At 37.4% G+C, this 18,524-nt stretch overlaps 1 protein-coding gene across 1 annotated transcript; it reads right to left on the bottom strand.

The window, feature by feature from the left end:
- Positions 1 to 2,340: 2,340 nt before the first annotated feature.
- On the bottom strand, positions 2,341 to 7,564 carry LOC137725639 (SUN domain-containing protein 4-like). Its single transcript, XM_068464394.1, has 5 exons — positions 7,191 to 7,564; positions 6,164 to 6,369; positions 3,528 to 4,855; positions 3,309 to 3,394; positions 2,341 to 2,615 (listed from the first exon to the last, which is right to left on the bottom strand). The coding sequence occupies exons 2-5, from the start codon at positions 6,315 to 6,317 to the stop codon at positions 2,360 to 2,362; spliced, it is 1,824 nt and encodes a 607-aa protein (XP_068320495.1). The 5' UTR covers positions 6,318 to 6,369; positions 7,191 to 7,564; the 3' UTR covers positions 2,341 to 2,359.
- Positions 7,565 to 18,524: the final 10,960 nt, after the last annotated feature.

Here is an 18,524-nt window from a genome sequence, read left to right as displayed (position 1 = left end):
TGTTTTTCAAAATCTGTATCAGATTCTCCATGTTGTTTTACATCTTTTCATGTGCCATATTTGGAGTCTTTGGAAGATGATTTGCTACCATTTCAAGAGGGAAAAGAATTGAAGTTCGATAACGAGACCTTTCTGTCATCTCAAACAAAGGAAGAGGATATGGTCTTGCATTTTATTCACAAGGAGAGACAAAAACGCCATCACAATCAAGTCCTTGTAGAAATTCCCATATTCAAAGTCCCTAGAAAGAAACCATTTTTTCTGACCAAAGTTCGAAGGTACCTTGACTTCCTGCCACCCTAGGTGCATCCATCATACCCATTGCATCTTGCCTAGACGTTAAATAAAGTGCTCGCTAGGAGGCAACCTAGCTGGGTTTGTGTTGTTTCCTTTTATTTATGTCTTTTAGTTTTATTTTATCTCCATTCCACACACTCTGCCTATTTGCACTGCATGTACTCCATTCATTTTTAAGCATCAAGGACAATGTTTAGTTTAGGTTTGGGGGTGTGGGATTGAAAATTTTCATTTGTTTTTTAGTTTTGGTTAAGTTTGCTTTTACTTACTAATGTGAATGTATATGAGGGCTATGTTACAAACAAAACTATAGTGTTGTCAAGAAAAAGTTTTGTATCTTATTTTCTTTTACAAAGTTGTTACTCTTGGAATTATTATGGTTAAAGTACCATGCGCAAATTCTAGAAGAAGAATAGTGGAGACTACTCTAATGAGCTATTTTGAGCCTATTTGCTTCTTTGAGAGGGTTCAAAGTGTTTCTATTCCTATCTTTTTCTTTTAGACTCACTTCAAATGATCTCATTATTTCTCTTTGATTGAATGCTAAGAATAATCCCATGTTGTAAATACCATGTGTTTATTATCACCTATGAATGAACTCATTGAGATTATGTTAGGCTATGCATGGTTTAACCACTGAAGGGCCTAATTGCCATCCCTTTGTGTGCTCCATTCACCTGTGTTGTAGCCAAACACTTTTAGCCTAGTTCTTTCATCACCCACACCAAACTCTGCCCATCTTAACCCATTACAGTCATACCTTATAGTTTGGGGAATACTAAAGTGATGAAGACACATATAGATAACAAAGTCACTTTGGTATGTCCCAAGCTCTAGTATTTCCTATCCTTTCTTTCATAGCCCATAGCCTAAGCCTTACATTACAACCTTGTGAATCTTTGGGGATGTATTCATAGGTGCTGGTAAGTACGTGTGCTATCTAATTCATTTCATGAGATCTGTTAAAAAATCATGCTTTTATTTCATATTTCATATGTGAGAATTTTTGAATCTCTTTTACATAATTTCATTCACCTGTATTTGTGGAGAGACTACACCTTATGATCTAAGTGAAAATTTGAGTGATATTTGTGAGGACTAGAGTTGAGGTGAATTCTATCTTTGGCATTTGAGTATGGTGTCTTTGTGTAATTAAGTTTATAGCTGGGGATTTCGATGTAGCCTTGCAAAACTATTCTATGTTATTAAGTTAAAGTATTCGAGTCATCATTCTGTTTTCTTGTTTCATTCACTGATTTTATAGTTCAACTTGTTTGTTTATCTTAATGTTTGATCATCGTTAGGGTATCTTACATATTATTTGATCAAGGTTCTAGTACACATCATGCTTAATCTTGGGAGACATGTGAATGAATGAAGAAACTGCTATGCATACATCCTGCGATGTGATTTCTTTGGTTCTTTGAAGTTTTCTTGTCTTAATGGATTCTTATTTGGTAATCTAAGTTGAACATCACAACTAGGTTGCAAATTAGGAGTACTCGATCACAACCACACATCAGATGGATGATCATAAATGAGTAAAACGAACCCTAGTTGCAGATTGGGGAGTTGAATGTGCTTTGACTTAATTTTTATGGAATTGGCTTGTAATGGTGAAATCGGTATCCCTAGTTCCATTCCTATCGTTTATGCACATTCTATTATTCATATTTACATTCTCTTGCATTTTAAGTTACTTTACTTCTCAAATCAAAATCCAAACTCAATTTGTTAGTTTCATTGTTTAGTTAGGGTTCACATAAAGTTAGTAATTTGTAGAGGTCTAATCAATCTCTGTGGTTCGACACCCTTACGTGTGCCATTATACTATCTTTATATTTGCACTTGAAAGGAACACAACAATACACAGAGAATGTAATCCATAAGAAGCATAAAAGAAAAGCTGTTATGCGCCTATGCGGCGTTGGTTGGTGTTGCTAATCGACGTTCGCCTACAAATCACACTCACCCAACACGTATCAAATGTAATGTTGGATGCATTACAAAGAAGTAGTAAAAGGAATTAACACAAGCAAAGAATGCCGAAAAGCTCCAAAGATTATAATGATAATATAAATAGGACAAGGATACAGCTCACAAGCAAAAAAATCCAGGACGAAGAACTCGTCCAACAAAACTTCCTCGACTTTTCTGTCGTCGTATCAACACTCGATGCCATCATACAAACACTAACTGCCATTTCTGTGAAAAGCCTCACAAGAGCTAACAATGAAAAAATTATGCATATAAGAAATATTATGACACCCTTATTATCTACAGATGCCTGCTTCTCCCTCACCCCTTCAACCTCAGATCTGCAAAATCAACAACAAATTTTATTAGCTGTCATAACAAGTACTCATCTGCAATAATATATAAATCTTTTCTTTTGGTTGCTTCCACTTGCATATATTTGGTGAAAAACACAATTGAAAACAAACACAAGGTTGCCTCCCCCTTGTATATAAATTAACGTGCTTCAAAAATAATTATCACACTCAAGACTAATTCACACTGAATATTACTTGACTAATTTAAATTGAATATTACTTGGGCGATTCCCATTGAATATTTACTTCAAACTAAAAGAATTACTGTTTAATGTCTAAAGATGTATACAGATTCAAAACAGAGTTTTCTGAAAACTTTAGAGAAGTGCTAGTCTTGTGGGTTTTATGGGCAGAGCAAAACAAGTGGATTTCTTAGGATGAGCCTGTTGATGAATTGACTGTTTGTGGGATAAGGTTCATTTTTGGGCTTCCATGTGGGCAATTAGTGCTTTAGAGTTTAAAGAGTATTCCTTCTCTAATATTTTATCAGATTGGAGATCAGGTTTGGTCTTGTCGTATTTCTTTCAGCGTAAGGCTGATTCTGTTTTCTCTTGGTTGTACTGGTGGACTTCTTGTTCATTTTGTGTACTTTTGGCTTTTAAATAAAAACTGTTACTCTGTCAGCTCAACACTGCACGGATTCAGGAAAGAAATATTCAAGAAAAAAAAAATTCTGACCTGAGGATAGCATTGTCCCTGACTAGATTATCCAATTGCATGGTAACTAGGGACTGCCAAGATATAAGATTGTCAACATCATTAGCCTGCGAGGACAATAAACCATTAGAAAAGTAAAATGCATAATGCTACCAATAAAGAAAGATAATACCAATATTAACACGAAGCATAATAAATCTAGTACTAGTCAAAATTCTACAACGTAGAAGTTTCACATACAATGACTTGCTGGCTTTGAACAAGATTTCTTATGTCTTCTCTGATCTTCTTTAAATCTATATCTTTCTCTCCCAAATCTTTGTCAAATTCTCCGAAAATACTGCCATATTTTGAAGTTGATTCCTCCAGGTATCGCTCCAGAACTGATAAACTAAAATCTAATGAACGAACTTTCTGCATTAAAATTTTTAGAACAGTGTCCCCAGGCATCCTATTAACTTGTTGATGAACTTCTTTGACAGGATCAGGCACTTCACTATTCATCATATTATTATTCACTTCAGACCCTCCAGCTGCATCTTGGGGTTCCAATTCCTTAACCATATCAGGACACAATTCCTCACCCTCAGGGGAGTCCGGGTGGGAGGGCACAGGTTTCTGGTCAGCTGCTGCTCCCGAAGTAACAAACGAGCCGCCTTCAACAGAAATCAAATCCTCAAGCATTCGCTCAACAGCATCCACTCCATAGAGTTCAATACTACTAAGCGTGCAGTAGAATTCTGAACCATAATGGCTCAAAAGTTTCAACTTAATATATCTCACCCACTTGGGTTGCTGAAGAACAAACCTTTGTACAAGTTTATTATTTGCAGCAGTACCATTCCCAAGAAAGACCCATTCATTAGTTGGATAAGCCAAACTGCCAAGCACCTCAAAATCTTTTAAATTAGATGAATAGTGCTCAAGATTAGCTATTTCAATTGAATCTACTAAGGTTTCTTCGGAAAGCTCTATATCGACAAACTTTTCTTCTGCAGAACATGGATTGCGAAGGTACTTGTCTTTGTCTTTGCCTAAGATATTAGAGGCACCCTTAGCTTCCTTGTTAAAAGCCAAGACCTTGGCTCCCTTTGCGGCTGACGCATAATTGTACTCTGCACCACCAGGCTCCACCCTATGTTTTATGCCTTCAGCCTGACCATTTCCAGATTTACTTTTGGAACTAAATGTTTTGCTTTTGAATTCATCGAGACCACGAGGCACAGCACGTGGCAAGCGACCATTCTTTAGAGCATCATTTTCAAGTTTTGCACCTGAACCAGCATTCACCACCTCAGGTTGCCCACCCACAGCTGAGTCATGAAACATACTTCCTTCAGCTGAGGCATGATGTGGACTTCCTTCAGCTGAGACATGGTGTTTACTTCTTTCCGTAGCAGATAACTCACCCTTTAAACCACCAGTTTCAATCCCATTTGTGCATTCACCTCCAGAAGAGTAGACAAAATCAGTTTCTTTTTGTATATTTACAGAATCATAGTGTTCATCACGGTCCAGCTTAGCTTCGTCCCAAGTTGATATACCAACTGGAGATACAGTGGATCCATCTAAATAAACAGAAAAATAGGAAAAATAGCTCATACGCATGCACATAGTTGACCACTAAAATAGCTCATAAGCATGCACATAGTTGACCATATTTAATATCAAAGTAAGAGCGAAAAACAGTATGATCAATACAAGGCCATAAGAGTCACTCTCTTATTTTAATCTTAGCATCGCCAATTATAAAAAATAATGTTCTGGTTTTGTCTCTATAAAATCAACATGGCATTCAGACTATGTCTTAAATATAAAAATTACAGGCAATAATTCTTCAATGAACTCATTTGTCCACACAATGGGTACAGTCCATTAGTTATTTTATCACAGAGAATTTCAGCTAAAATTTTATCAGAATATCTCAGAGCTTGTTAAAACTGCAAGCCCACTTAATCTCAGGAATATTCATGCAATTGCTATCTGCAGAAACCTTCCACAACATTTCCTTGAGCGCAAAAATACTGATGTTAAGCAGGAATGGGGTTTCAAACCCAAGCCTTCTTTGTCTTTGTGGAAGAGCAAACGACCTTAGCTTCAATTCCTTTGATTAAAATGGCCATGCGTATTACCTATTTGATAAAAATAAAAATAGACTTGCAACTGAAATTTGCAGATATTGAATTGCAAGTTCCAACTTGTCCAACATAGCACATTTTATTTTTAAACCCAAACTTCCTCACTCTTTCTTCAAATGCAAAACTATTTATATGGGGATTTATTATTTGGAAATTAATCCTCACAAAACACCTCTCTGCACATAATTTTTAGCCCATAGAACCTCTACTAATTTGACTGGGTCTATGAAATCATGTATTCAATTCAATGTCAAAAACTATTAAACAGTTCCTTTTAACATTGCATGTGCAAACTATATTCAACATAATAAATCAGTTTTTTCAACAGCTTTGTTTAAGATGTGCCTTAAAATTATAAGCAAAGAAGCACCAGAAACTGAAACAGACTTCCCAGTGCATCACAACCAAGATCATAGCTGACTAACTGAACAACCGAAGTAGAAACGTAGCACACAACACGACAACATATTACATTACTATGCTGAATCGTTGATACCCAAACAAAGGAAAATAGAAAAGAAAGATTGATATGTGCTGTAACTACGAGCTAATTTTCAGGTAAACAAGATTAAGTGAGCATAGATTCTGCATTATTCTAAGCATCGGAAGTGGTATTGCAACCCAACAAAAAATGTTCATCCAACATATTAGAGCTCCAGAAATCATTTCAAATGCTCAGTAACAGTTTCTAAGAGGAGTCAACTGAAGAACATAAAGAGTATTTAGAAAAGTGGTTACCTTTGTATCCGTGTCCACAACTGAACCATGAGCTGAATAGAAAGACAAGCCCCCAGAGGACAAAAACGAAAGACAGAGACACCTTATACAAGTGGCTTCTTCCGCTGATCGCTAAAGCTCTTCTGTTCAAAAGAGCACTACGTGATCTTTGCATCGCACATCAATCTAATGTACTGGTAACCACTAAGAAATAGATACCAGAGTACCTACACGAAGAAATAAAAAACTTGACTTCCACTATTTAAAGAGGAAATCGAATTGCATGCATTTAACATCAAGAGGAAATGATGAAAGGGTTATGATGGTTGTAAATCGAAGTCAATGAAGCAATCAGAAATATAGCATGTTGTATAGCTTGCAGATTCAGCTACATGCTCCTACGTTTTCAAGATGACGCGAATATTCATCTTTAATGGAACAAAATGAAATGTTTTGACTGTAGATTGTGAATGAAGGCAAGTACCTACACTACACAATAGACAATTTAGAGAAAAACTTAATTAGAAAAATACCAAACCAAAATCTAAAACGAAAGGGAAAAAAAGATCCAGTTCAGTAACAGGAAAAGGGGTACTTTCCAAAAGGGCCAAATTCACCTTAGCAGCCAAGCAAAAGTCCCTTCTGATTCCTAAAGGAAACACAGTGTTTCAGCAAAGCTCTGTTTTACCAAAAGATGATGGAGAAATAAGTAAACTAATAAAACCCATTTGACTAAATTAAATTAAAAGCCAAAGCAAACCATTTTCCATGGATGCCAGCCTGGTTCTCTTCTGTCTATAAGTTTCAAAAGAAATTCTCTCATCATATAATAACACAATATCCAATTATTTATGCTACCAAGTAATTCCTTATAGAAGAAAAACCCAAAATACATACAGATTTATACATGTATGCAGATATTAGTCCTATAATTCTTTCCAGCTTCGATAGGGTAAACAAAGATCCGATCCAATTCAAAATTTTCAAGAAAATATTATAAATAAACAAATAAAAAGCAAGAAAGAGCGAATGGCACGCAGATGCAGACCTTCCGGGTTGGTGGAAGCAGTCGGCAATCGTATCGAGATGGTGAAAAAAATAAAGAAGAAAACAAAACACAAAATGGGGAAAAGTGGGGGAATTTTGGAGATTAGCGAAAGCAAATCAGGAATTGAAATTCCAAGTCATCGTGCAACAAGTAGAAGAGCGCAAACAGAGCGTTAATACGGCTTAGTTTCAGGAGATTGTCCACCGCGCTTTTGCCCTTGCCTTTGCCTTGAGGAGCGTTAAACGTCGTCACCCTTTTTATATACTTCATCGTCCTCATCACTGTGGGTGCTGTATGTCTCTTTCTCGTTACGATTTTGCTTTTCGATTTGATTTTGGCCGAATTGTTGCTTCTTCGTAAAACACTTTTTTAAGTTTTACCCTCCCTCTCCAAAGCAGCCCTCAAGTGTTCTCTGGAAGAAGCACATAACTGATGCTTCTTGTAGAAACTTTTAACATTTTATTTAAAAGCGCTTTATGTCATTTTAAAAATATATTCAAACCAACCCATAAATGTTGGAGGTTAATTGGTTAACAACACTAATTTACACAGTTTCAATCTAAATGTTAGAATACGAATGTTTACGTTTCATAACATGTATGAATATAGCATGTAACAATCGACAATCACGCAATAAACTTCTCAAGCACTCATTCTTATTTATCTTCAAATCACAGCTTGAGCATATAACTCATTAAAATTACAAAAACAAACCTTTGTGTAAACTGGGATTTGTTTTGTGTAAAGTAATGAGCCATATATTTTAAAGTGTGATTTTGCATATAATCAATAAAAAAATTATAATATTAACAATATATCAATAATATTTTATTGAACAAAATATAACAATATTTATGTTAATTATAAATAGATTAATCCTGTATTATAATACTTAAATGCATTTAAGACAAACAAAAAAATGCAAAATCTGTCATTACTACTGGTACCCACTTAATGACACCCCCTTTCTCATTTTTTATATATTTTGGAATAGGTCAATGCGAATTTAAACACTATGTTGCAATGTCCGTTTCTTGATTCTGTATTTTTTTCCCCTCTCACACAGCTCCTAGCTTCACAGGTCACGCAACTTCTGATTTTTGCATTAGAATTCAAGCACTGCAATGTAGTGTTCACTTGCTGGTTCTATTTTTTATATTATTTTTACATTTGGATTCAACCACTGCAATGTAGCGTCCATTTATTGGTTTTGTTTTTTAACATTTTGACTCAGACACTGCAATACAGTGTTCGTTTTCTGGTTCTGCTTTTTTACATTTTAATTCAGACACTGTGTTGCATTGTTCGTTTCTTGGTTTTGTTTTTTTCATCACTCACTCACCTCCTACGCTTCACACCTCGTACGACCCCTTTACATTTAGATTTAAATACTAAGAGAATGATTTATTCATTATCCAATGCTACATGAGTTATCAAGAAAGACACATGTCAACACTTGGAAGAAAGGAATTATGTGATTTTAATTTAATTTAATCAAATGTTAATTGATGGAGTCAAATCACAAACTGGCCCACAAAACAATCTTGGTTCTTTCATCAAATAATCAAGCCCACAATCAAGGTAAAATCCATCTGTAGGCTTGGAAAGTCTATAAATAAAAGGCTCTAATACAAAGAAAAAGGCCCAGAAATCATTTCACACTGAGACGCTGAAGCTTTGAAATTATGAAGCTCTGAAGCACTCAAAACCCCCAAACACTCAATAAGACTCGGAGTCTTATTCCCGTAAAGAACCACAAAAAAAATGTGACTCGGAAAATCTTTTTCATGACCATTAGCACCTCCATTGAGGAGTGACTTGCACAAATGAACGAGACGATCGCGAAACTGACAAGGACAGTCAAAGAGAAAGACGTGCAGATCACTACGCTCATGAGTCGATTGGAGGCACAACATGATGAAGGAGCCAGTCTTGACCTAAGGAAGAATCAGAATGACCAGGAGTCTGGCGAGGAAGTGAAGCATCAGGCAAACAAGGCTTGAGGGAAACAAAAGTTAGAGTCTGAAGGTACATCAATGGGCTCATCCAACAACTTTAAGAAATGATCATAAATACCATCAAGGCACAATATGGAAGCACTTCGAGGGATGCACTGATGTACTCAAAGCCATACACCAACATGATTGATAGATTGCGGATGTCGACGGGGTACCAACCACCAAAGTTCATGCACTTTGACGGAAAAATGAACCCAAAGCAGCATGTCGCCCATTTCATTGAGACTTACAATAATGCGGCGACTGAGGGAGACTACCTCACGAAGCAATTTGTCCATTCTCTGAAGGGGAATGTGTTCGATTGGTACATAAACATAAAACCTGAGTTCATCAACAGTTAGGAGCAATTGGAGTAGAAGTTCTTGAATCGTTTCTACAGTACTCGTCACACTGTCAGCATGATGGAGCTCACAAATACAAAGCAGTGGAAAGATAAGCCAATTGTTGATTACATCAATCGATGGCGCACCCTAAGTCTCAATTGCAAAGACAGACTCCTAGAGATCTCCTCGATTGAGATGTGCATACAAGGCATCCATTGGGGATTACACTACATTTTTCAAGGCATCAAACCACGGACTTTCAAGGAGTTAGCCATCTGCGCCCACGACATTGAGTTGAGCATCGCCCATCATGGGAAGAAAGAAGCGGTTGCTAACTACAGAAAAGACAAAGTTTTTGGGCAAAAAATAGACAAATCCGTGAGGGAGCCTTTCAATGAAGCAATGGTCAGCACAGCTCCTGTCAAAATCTCTACACGAGACAAGGTGATTCAAATCGAAGCTTTTCGTGACCAAAAGAGGCATAAACACACTTTGAATGAGCTTAAGGGGAAAGACTTATCCATTCCCCGACACCAATGTGGCTACCATGTTGAAGGATTTGCTGGGCAAGAAAGTGATCGAGTTGCCCAAGTGCAAGTGGTCGTAAGAAATGAATCGAGTAAACAACCCAAGATATTGCAAATACCATCGCGTCATCAGTCATCTGGTCGAAAAATGCTTCGTGCTGAAAGATTTCATCATGAAGCTGGCCCAAGAAGGAATTATCGACCTAGATCTTGATGATGTGGAGTCAAACCATACCACCGTCACTTTTGGCTATTTCGACTCAACATTTTCACCTCGATCGCTGGGGGCATACTCTAAAACTATGCCAATTAAGCAGAGCGAAATTGAAGGATGTACTCTTATCATTCCGAAGAAACAGCGCAAGAAGCATACGCCTTGTCCACAAGTTCACCAATAAAAAAGGAGGCAAGGAAGCTCTCGTCAACCTCCAAAGTGACGTGAAAGTGCAAGAAGCATACGCCTTGTCCACAAGTTCACCAATAAAAAATGAGGCAAATAAGCTCTCGTCAACCTCCAAAGCGACGTGAAAGTGTTGAAGATGATGAAATTTCGACACGAAGATCATCCATCCCCACCACGATGTGCGATTTCTTCTTCGAAGACTTCTTCAATAATCAATTGGTCAGGACTCCTTGCTATGAAGTTTGCAAGGAACACCTCTCCAAGATCACTTGACAAATTCACGCCAAATGCTCCTCGTTTGCACAAGCCCTAAAAGGCGACAACCAAAGTTCTTCATTCGCACAAGCCTAAAAGGTGACAACCAAAGCTCCTTGTTCGCACGAGCTTAAAAGACAACAACCAAAGCTCCTTGTCCGCACCAGCCTAAAAGGCGACACCAAAACTCCTCGTCCGCACGTATAAAAGGTGACAACAAATGCTCATAGCTGGCAAGAACCTAAGCTGTCTATAACACCAAAAAAAAAAAAATGTCCGTTGAGTTGAAAACCTGAAAGTGCAGCTCATGCATAAGTCATGACAAAACAAAAAAAAAAAAAAAAAAAAAAAAAAAAAAAAAAAAAAACAAACAAACAAACAAACAAACATATTTGAACTATGTTATGACTTGATCTCTTTTTCGAAAGGGTATGTAGGCAGCTCGAAAATAAAAGTCGAGTTTAGTCACATAAAAATGAAAAAAAAAAAAATGTTCCAACCTTTGAGACAAAGATGCAAGATCAAGCCATCACTATGAGACAAAGTCTTTGAAGTTGTGCAACTGAATCATAAACAAGTTTTCCAATGTTTTCAATGCATCTATGTTTTCCACGAATGAGCAAGCGGCAAGAGCAATGTGAAACGGAGATTCCCGAAGATGGTGTGACCACAAGCGCAATGTGCATCAGAGGCAATGTTGTCCTAGAGGCAATGCGAGCATAGAAGTGACACCTACAACAGTGGTTGTCACAGCGGCATCACAGCTTGTCTTCATAATGACATCACAACTTGTCGTCATAGCGGCGATCACTCCCTTGTGGCGAGCACACCTCTATTGCGATGAGCAGCACTCCTTTATGACGATCACATTGCCTTGTGGTGATCATACTCCCTTGCGGCGAGAAGCCTTCATTACAGCAAGTCCTCTGCAGCGAGCAACCTCCCTTGCGACAACAGCAACATGCGTCGTAGAACCAATGCTGGAAGTCACCACCAACTGCAGAAACTTGCAAGAAACCACCACTAAATGCAGAAACTTGCAGAAAGCCGTCACTAATTCCAGAAACTTGCAAGAAGCCGCCACTAACTGCAGAAACTTGCAAGAAGCTGCCACTAACTGCAAACTCGCAGAAAACCGTTACCGACTGGTAGAAATTGTGCTTGAAGACAACATGCGGGCTCGAGTGGCAAAACACAAGGGAACGCGCGCAAACTTCCACAAGCATTGTCACCTACATAAAAAACGTGCCAAAAACAAAACAAAAAAATGACAATAAAAAAGTATACATATGTTAAAGTGGGGTCTTCACCCACTTAAAACCTATGCCAAACCAAAGGAACTGGATGCAGTGCTCATTAGCAAGAAGCCATAGTTGGTGCAACGGTCGGGATGGCTTTGTTACCCAAATTATTGCGAGAATAAATCCAGCAAATTATTGGGGCCTGAATTTATGAAAGCAACAAGCATGCGAGCAAAGTGTTTGAGTTAATATTTAACTTTGGACTTCAAGGGAAAAAAGCCCAAAAGAGCTCAATAAAGAAGATTTTGCCCGAGGCCCAGAGTCAAGCCCAGATACCCATCTCAAGACAATATGATGGCTCCCCATTTAATGCAAAAGCTAGATGTTTACAAGAGAAGTGACAACCGATGGAAATCCACCTACTTCCGGCCTAAAAGCACTTTCTGAATGGCAAAACATGTAAAATGTTGATGACTCACTATCCTTCAGTTGCTTTTAGGCAAGAGCAAAAGCAGTACAGTCAGGTTAATTCGCCTATAAAAAAAGGAAGAGGGCCCAGAGATAAAGATACTTAACCAATCAAACAAACAAACATACAACTTGCCTCTCTGTCAAGCAAATACCCAGAAAGCTGTGCTTTGTCCAGATTATGCACCCTTTAGCCATAGACTCCCCTTAAAAATACATCTTTTGTCTAGTGTAAAAGCTCTGCTACCGTTTTTAAATGTTGTAGTATCGATTCTCTTGTGTAAACTTGTTCACCACTCATCCTGCTTTAATACTCAACCCCTTGTAACTACAAAGAGAAGAGACCGCATGACGTTTGAACCTTGCCTGACAAGGTGAAATCTTGCCCGACTCTTTTTGTTTTGTCTTTAAGTTAATAGATCTGGTGTTATGATGTATTCCTCAGTATATATTCAAGTCATTTCCAGTTTTTTGATGAACCAAAGTTCCATCAGTTCTCAAATCTAGTTTAATTAGTGGTTTTACTATCGTAAGAAGACTAAATATGATTTAAATTGATGACTTGATTAGATCTGGACCTCCACCTCTTAACCATACAAGATAACTAATTAAAAGTCCTTGATCTCAAGGCATAGAAAAGAACTTAATGTAGACTTAACTCACCTTAAAGCCTATACCTAAGGCCCCATAAAGGCACATTTCAGAACTAACTTTGTCCTCCTCTTGCAGCATCTCGGCAAGCCGAAGCCCGACGATCAACCAAAGTACCAACTCCTCGAGGAGCTGCGTGCTCGAGCTAATGACCCTCCCAATGAGATTTCCTGCCCGAACACAAAGGCCGAGAGAACAAACGCAGACATATGACACAAACGCAGCAGATGTGGAACAAGAGAAGCCGTAACCCCCATTGCAGAAGAGATGGAGAAAGTAACAGCACAGGGACAGACAGCAAGATGCAGTGCACAGAAGCGGGTAACAGCATATCGGCAAAACACGGCAAAATCTGAGGATGATGCGTAGAGCTACCTGCAAAAGGAATCAAATAAAAATGAGAGGGTGAATGTTAATCTGTGTAGGGGTGTTTGTACCGAAGGCCACGACAAGAGATGAGAGATGGCTGTGTGCAATTTATAGACCCAAGAGAATCAAATTAAAGGAAGCATGTTAAAAGGAATCGAGGAATTTAGAAGGGAAAGAAAGCAAAATTGAAGGAAACCATAAAGAAAAATCAAAAGGCAAAATTGAATATGGCGTGATGAAAGGAAAAACAACTTGGGATGCTTACACTAGGTCACTCTAAAGAAGATCAGCCCATTTTTTAAGTGTGAAGGAAGAAATCCTCACAGAAGTCAACCCCAATCACATCCTCCAAACTTGGAAAATGAAAATCTAAATTAGAAAAAACTTTTCAAGGATGCCATGACTTTCTTACTTGAAATCAGGAACCAAGGATGGGGAAGACAGCAGGAACAAATCAGGAAAAGTCCCAAAAAAAAAAAGAAAAAAACATACGTGAGGAAAGCAAAGTCATTAAAAGTCGGTGATTGTCATCATTTGATTGGGTGATGTGACGTGTGGAAAGCAATGTCAAGGAAAAATGTAATCCTTCATTTAATGGAATGATGGTTGCTGCGGAAAGCAAATGTCAAAAAAAATAAATAAATCTATATATATATATATATATAGCCATCATTTGATAGATGATGGTGACGTGTGAAAAGCCAAAAGAAGAAGCAAAAAAAAATACAAATACAAAAAAACCAAAAAAAGAAGGGTGATGGTGCTCTGTGTGTGTATATGTTTATATATATAAAATATATAATAAGGTAAAGTACAAAAAATTACCTCAACTATTGGTGTTACGACACTTTCATACCTCATCTTTTAAAATTGACAATGTCATACCTCATCTTATGAATTTGTGTCAATGTTATATCTTCCGTTAGCTTGGCGTGAATTTCTCAACGGGATTTGGGTTTTTTCCTGGGTTTTTTTTTTTTGGGTTGCAGGTAGTGGGTGCAACGGTGGGTGCGGGCTTAGGGAAGACGGGAGGGGGGAAGAAAGGAAGGGGGGTCGAGGAAAATCGTGAGTTGGGGGGGGGGAAGATAAATTGGTTTTTTTTTTTTTTCCTTTTTTTTTCTAGGTTGCAGGAAGGGTGCTGGAAGGGGGAAGAAGATGAAGATAGGGGAGAAGAGAGAGAAGGGCGTGGGGAAAGGGGACGTGAAGGTTTTTTTTTTCTTTTATATTTTATTTATTTATTTAGTTTTACTTTTCTTTATTATTTTAATATTTAAAAATTATTAAATGATTTTTTTTAGTTTTTAATAATATTTTATTAATGTTTTAATAGAAAATGGGTCCCGGATCAAGCCACTTTAGCATTTAACTGAAAAATTCATGCCAAGCTAACGGAAGGTGTAATATTGGCACAAATTCATAAGATGAGGTATGACATTGTCAATTTTAAAAAATGAGGTATGAAAATGTCGTGGCACCAATAGTTGAGGTAGTTTTTTGTACTTTACCCTATATAATATGTATGTGGCTCAAATCAGCATAGAAAGTCTAGTTCCAATTGGGTCTTTCAAATCAAGTCCAATTTTTTGCCTATAGATACTAGGCACTCATTCATGAGCGAGAAGAGCAAAAGGAAGCAAGTCGAAACTCCGGACATCCAGAACTCTCTCAAATATCCAAACAATTGTGTTATTCATCAAGCTCGTGGAGAATCAACAAGCACAACAAATACATGTGTCGATTCGTCTTCAACAAAGTCGAAGATCACCCACCACGTGAAACTCCTCGTGGTCCCATTTCATTCAAGATTAAGCCTTGACGGCCTTTGAAGAAATGACAAGTCTGATTCAAGGTTAAGTGTTAAACCACCCTTGGATCAAATTCGACTCCAAAGAAATGTAGCAAAGTCAAACCTTTGGAGGAAACCAGAAAGCTCTTTGGCCGTCGAAGATCACCCACCACGTGAAACCGCTCGTGGTCCGTTTCAATCAAGACCAAGTCTCGACGACCCTTGAAGAAACCTCCAGCCCAATTCAAGACCAAGCCTTGACGACCCTTGAAGAAACCTCCAGCCCAATTCAAGATCAAGCTTCGAAAGCCCTTGAATCGACATCTACATTGAGGGACTTAAAAGCATAGTGGTCAAATACATTCACTATGTGAGGGACTTCAAAACACAGGTTCTACATGTGACATACACATGCATACGACGCGCCTTGAAGTGGGGGCATTTGTAGACATCAAAATTTCGGTGAAATAAATGTTCAACAACGCATTAAAGTTTTGACATGCCAAGGCATACGTGGCATGCGCCACGTGTCGCACAAATTGTACACATGGCGTGTGACTCAACAAAATCGTTTGAGTCATCAAGAAGGACACGTGTCAACACTTGGCGAAAAGGAATTATTTGATTTGATTTTAATTTAATTGAATCAAATGTTAATTGATGGAGTCAAATCACAAACTGGCCCACAAAAGAGTCCTGATTGTTTCATCAATTAATCAAGCCCACAATCAAGGCCAAATCCATCTGTAGTTAAGGCTTGGAAAGTTTATAAATAGGAGGCTCCAAGACAAAGAAAAGGGTCCATAAATCATTTCACACCCAGATGTTGAAGCTCTCAAGCACTCAAAGCCCCAATCACTCAAGCACTCAATGAGACTCGGAAAATCCTTCGTGTTCTTCATCAAATCTCCATTGTCAAGATCCAAAACCTTGTGGCAATCGTTCATCCAAGATCAAGTTATCGCAACCCTTGGATCAACAACACTACACATCCACACATTTTGGAGATCGAATAAGAGGATCAAGTTGTAAAGAGATTATAACACTACAAATTCATTAATACAAACAAATTTATTTTGTACACATGTTCTTGTCTCATTTGTCGCAAGATTTTCGTATTCACAGTAATATCCAATATTTTCAGTTTCATATGAGTTTTTCGTGCTCCTATTTTGTATAAGCCTCTTAATGTTGGGGTTCAACATGTACTTTGATTTAATGTATAAGCTTAAGTGTGTGTATTTTGATAGGTTTTCAATTCTTTGTTGATAACTCGGGAGGTTTCTCTCCTTTAAATGTGGAAGTTATGGAGAGTATTGCACATGAATACACAAAAACTCCAGTGTTGCTCTATGATGTGTGTGGTCTATGGACAGTAGAACCCAGAAGAAGAGAGTCAGTAGGAAGCTTCATGATGTAGTTTCATTTTTAAAGCTATCATCCTTATGCAAACTGATTGTTCCAGTTGGTTACCCTCATTGAGTACAAGTAAGAAATCTTGTACTTATTGAATGTATTATTCATACCATAGTTATTTTCTAACTAACTTAAAAATCTTTTGTTTTTTTTTTTTTGAAGAAAGTGAAGAGAGAAGGGTGTAATAGTTATTTTCTTATTAGACTAAATTGAAAATATTTATAATAATTATGCATAGGTAATGAAGCATGTTTAGGGGAATTTATTAGAGGTACAGCGATGACGGACAACCACTGCCGTCGTCAACAAATTCAGCCATCGGAAAGTGTCCTCCCTCTTATTACGGTATGTTGAATTCATTGAATTTACCTTTATTTGGGTTTTCTCTCTCCTTTTTGCCTTTGTTTGGGGTTATAAATTAGGGTTCTTGGGGATTTTAAGGGAATTTATTAAATTAAATTAGAATATACATGTTGATGCTAATTCCCTTTTTGTTAGCTCTAATTCTTTATCAGCAAATAGTGGAAATCGATCCTTTCATTTCTTTGTTGAGACGATTCGAGACTAAGCGCTTTTTTGTATTGCAGAAATCCATATCATACTAATTAGAAACATGTTGATGCTATTTGATACGCACGCATCATATATATCATATATACCATTGTAGGAAGATGTTCAACGAATGGTGAATACTGGTTTGAAGGCATATAGATTTTTCATCTCATGGTCAAGACTTTTCCTAAGCATGAATGATAACCAAATTATAACTCAGATTGAACAAAGCAAGTAGCTTTCACACTTAAAACAATAATCGGTATGGAAGAGGACCTATCAATCCAAATGATGTAAAATATTACAATTGATGAACTAATCAGCCATGGTGACAGTTTATCCAAATTATGTTTCTATAGTTCCCTGCTTATACTATTAAAGAAAGAAAATACAACTTAGTATTAATAATTTAGTAGCTATATCACTTATTATTAATAATTTAGTAGTTGTAGTGATCTACATTTCTTTATGCTCATAATTAATTAGGTTGTTTGTTTCCAAAGAATCGAACCACGTGTTACTTTATACTACAGTAATCTCCCAGAGGCACTTGATGATGAGTGTGGAGGATGGGTTAGTCGAAAAACTATGTTAGTTACTAACATTTATGGGTGAGTTTTAAATGGGACATGCAGAAAATGGGATTTGAGATGATCATGATGGAATATTTTTGTGGATGCAGAAAAGACTTCACTGCATCTGTAAATGCACGCTTAAAAAATTTTGGGGATAAAGTTTTGCATTGGACTACAATCAATGAGCCTAATGTTTTTATACTTGGAGGTTAAGATATTATGACACACTCCGACCCAGAATGTCCACTAGGACCCCAAATCGAGCCGTGCTGGCCGACACCTGGAAGGTGACGAAGCCATAAAGTGTGATAATGTAAAAACTATGAATAAATTTAAACTTAGAAATGCCTAAATACACGAGTGCGCAGTGAGCGGGTATAGACCCATACACACGTGATACAGAGTATAAGTAGAGTACAAAAAGGTAAAATACTGATTGTACCATCATAATAAGATATCTGTACTAAAAAGTGCCATGAATCCTCGTCGATACGGAACTCTGCTGCTAGAACCTGGAGGGGTGCAAAAATAGAAAATGTGAGTGAGTGAAACAAAACTTTTCGAACCAATTTCGATTACCAAATGCAGTAACCCCTCGCCGTGACACCTGTATAATTTCCCAAAAAATAATATGCGTGACTATAACTCAAAACCATAACCAAAATAACAGTCTCATAGCTATGTCGTGTCAAATATCTCAACAAGAATAAGTAATCCATGTGAAATAAATCAATATGAAATGGTATGTCA

This window comes from Pyrus communis, chromosome 2, assembly GCF_963583255.1.
Source record: "Pyrus communis chromosome 2, drPyrComm1.1, whole genome shotgun sequence".
Taxonomy (NCBI): Eukaryota; Viridiplantae; Streptophyta; class Magnoliopsida; order Rosales; family Rosaceae; genus Pyrus; species Pyrus communis.
Note: the sequence above shows the minus strand (reverse complement) of the source record. Positions and strands in the feature narration are given on the sequence as shown.

Excerpts from the sequence above, each read along its gene's own strand:
- LOC137725639 (XM_068464394.1), bottom strand. The coding sequence starts at position 6,317 with ATGCAAAGATCACGTAGTGCTCTTTTGAACAGAAGAGCTTTAGCGATC. Across the intron at positions 4,856-6,163 it reads TTGTGGACACGGATACAAAG|ATGGATCCACTGTATCTCCA; the intron begins GTAACCACTTTT and ends CTGTTTATTTAG. Across the intron at positions 3,395-3,527 it reads TTCAAAGCCAGCAAGTCATT|GCTAATGATGTTGACAATCT; the intron begins GTATGTGAAACT and ends TTGTCCTCGCAG.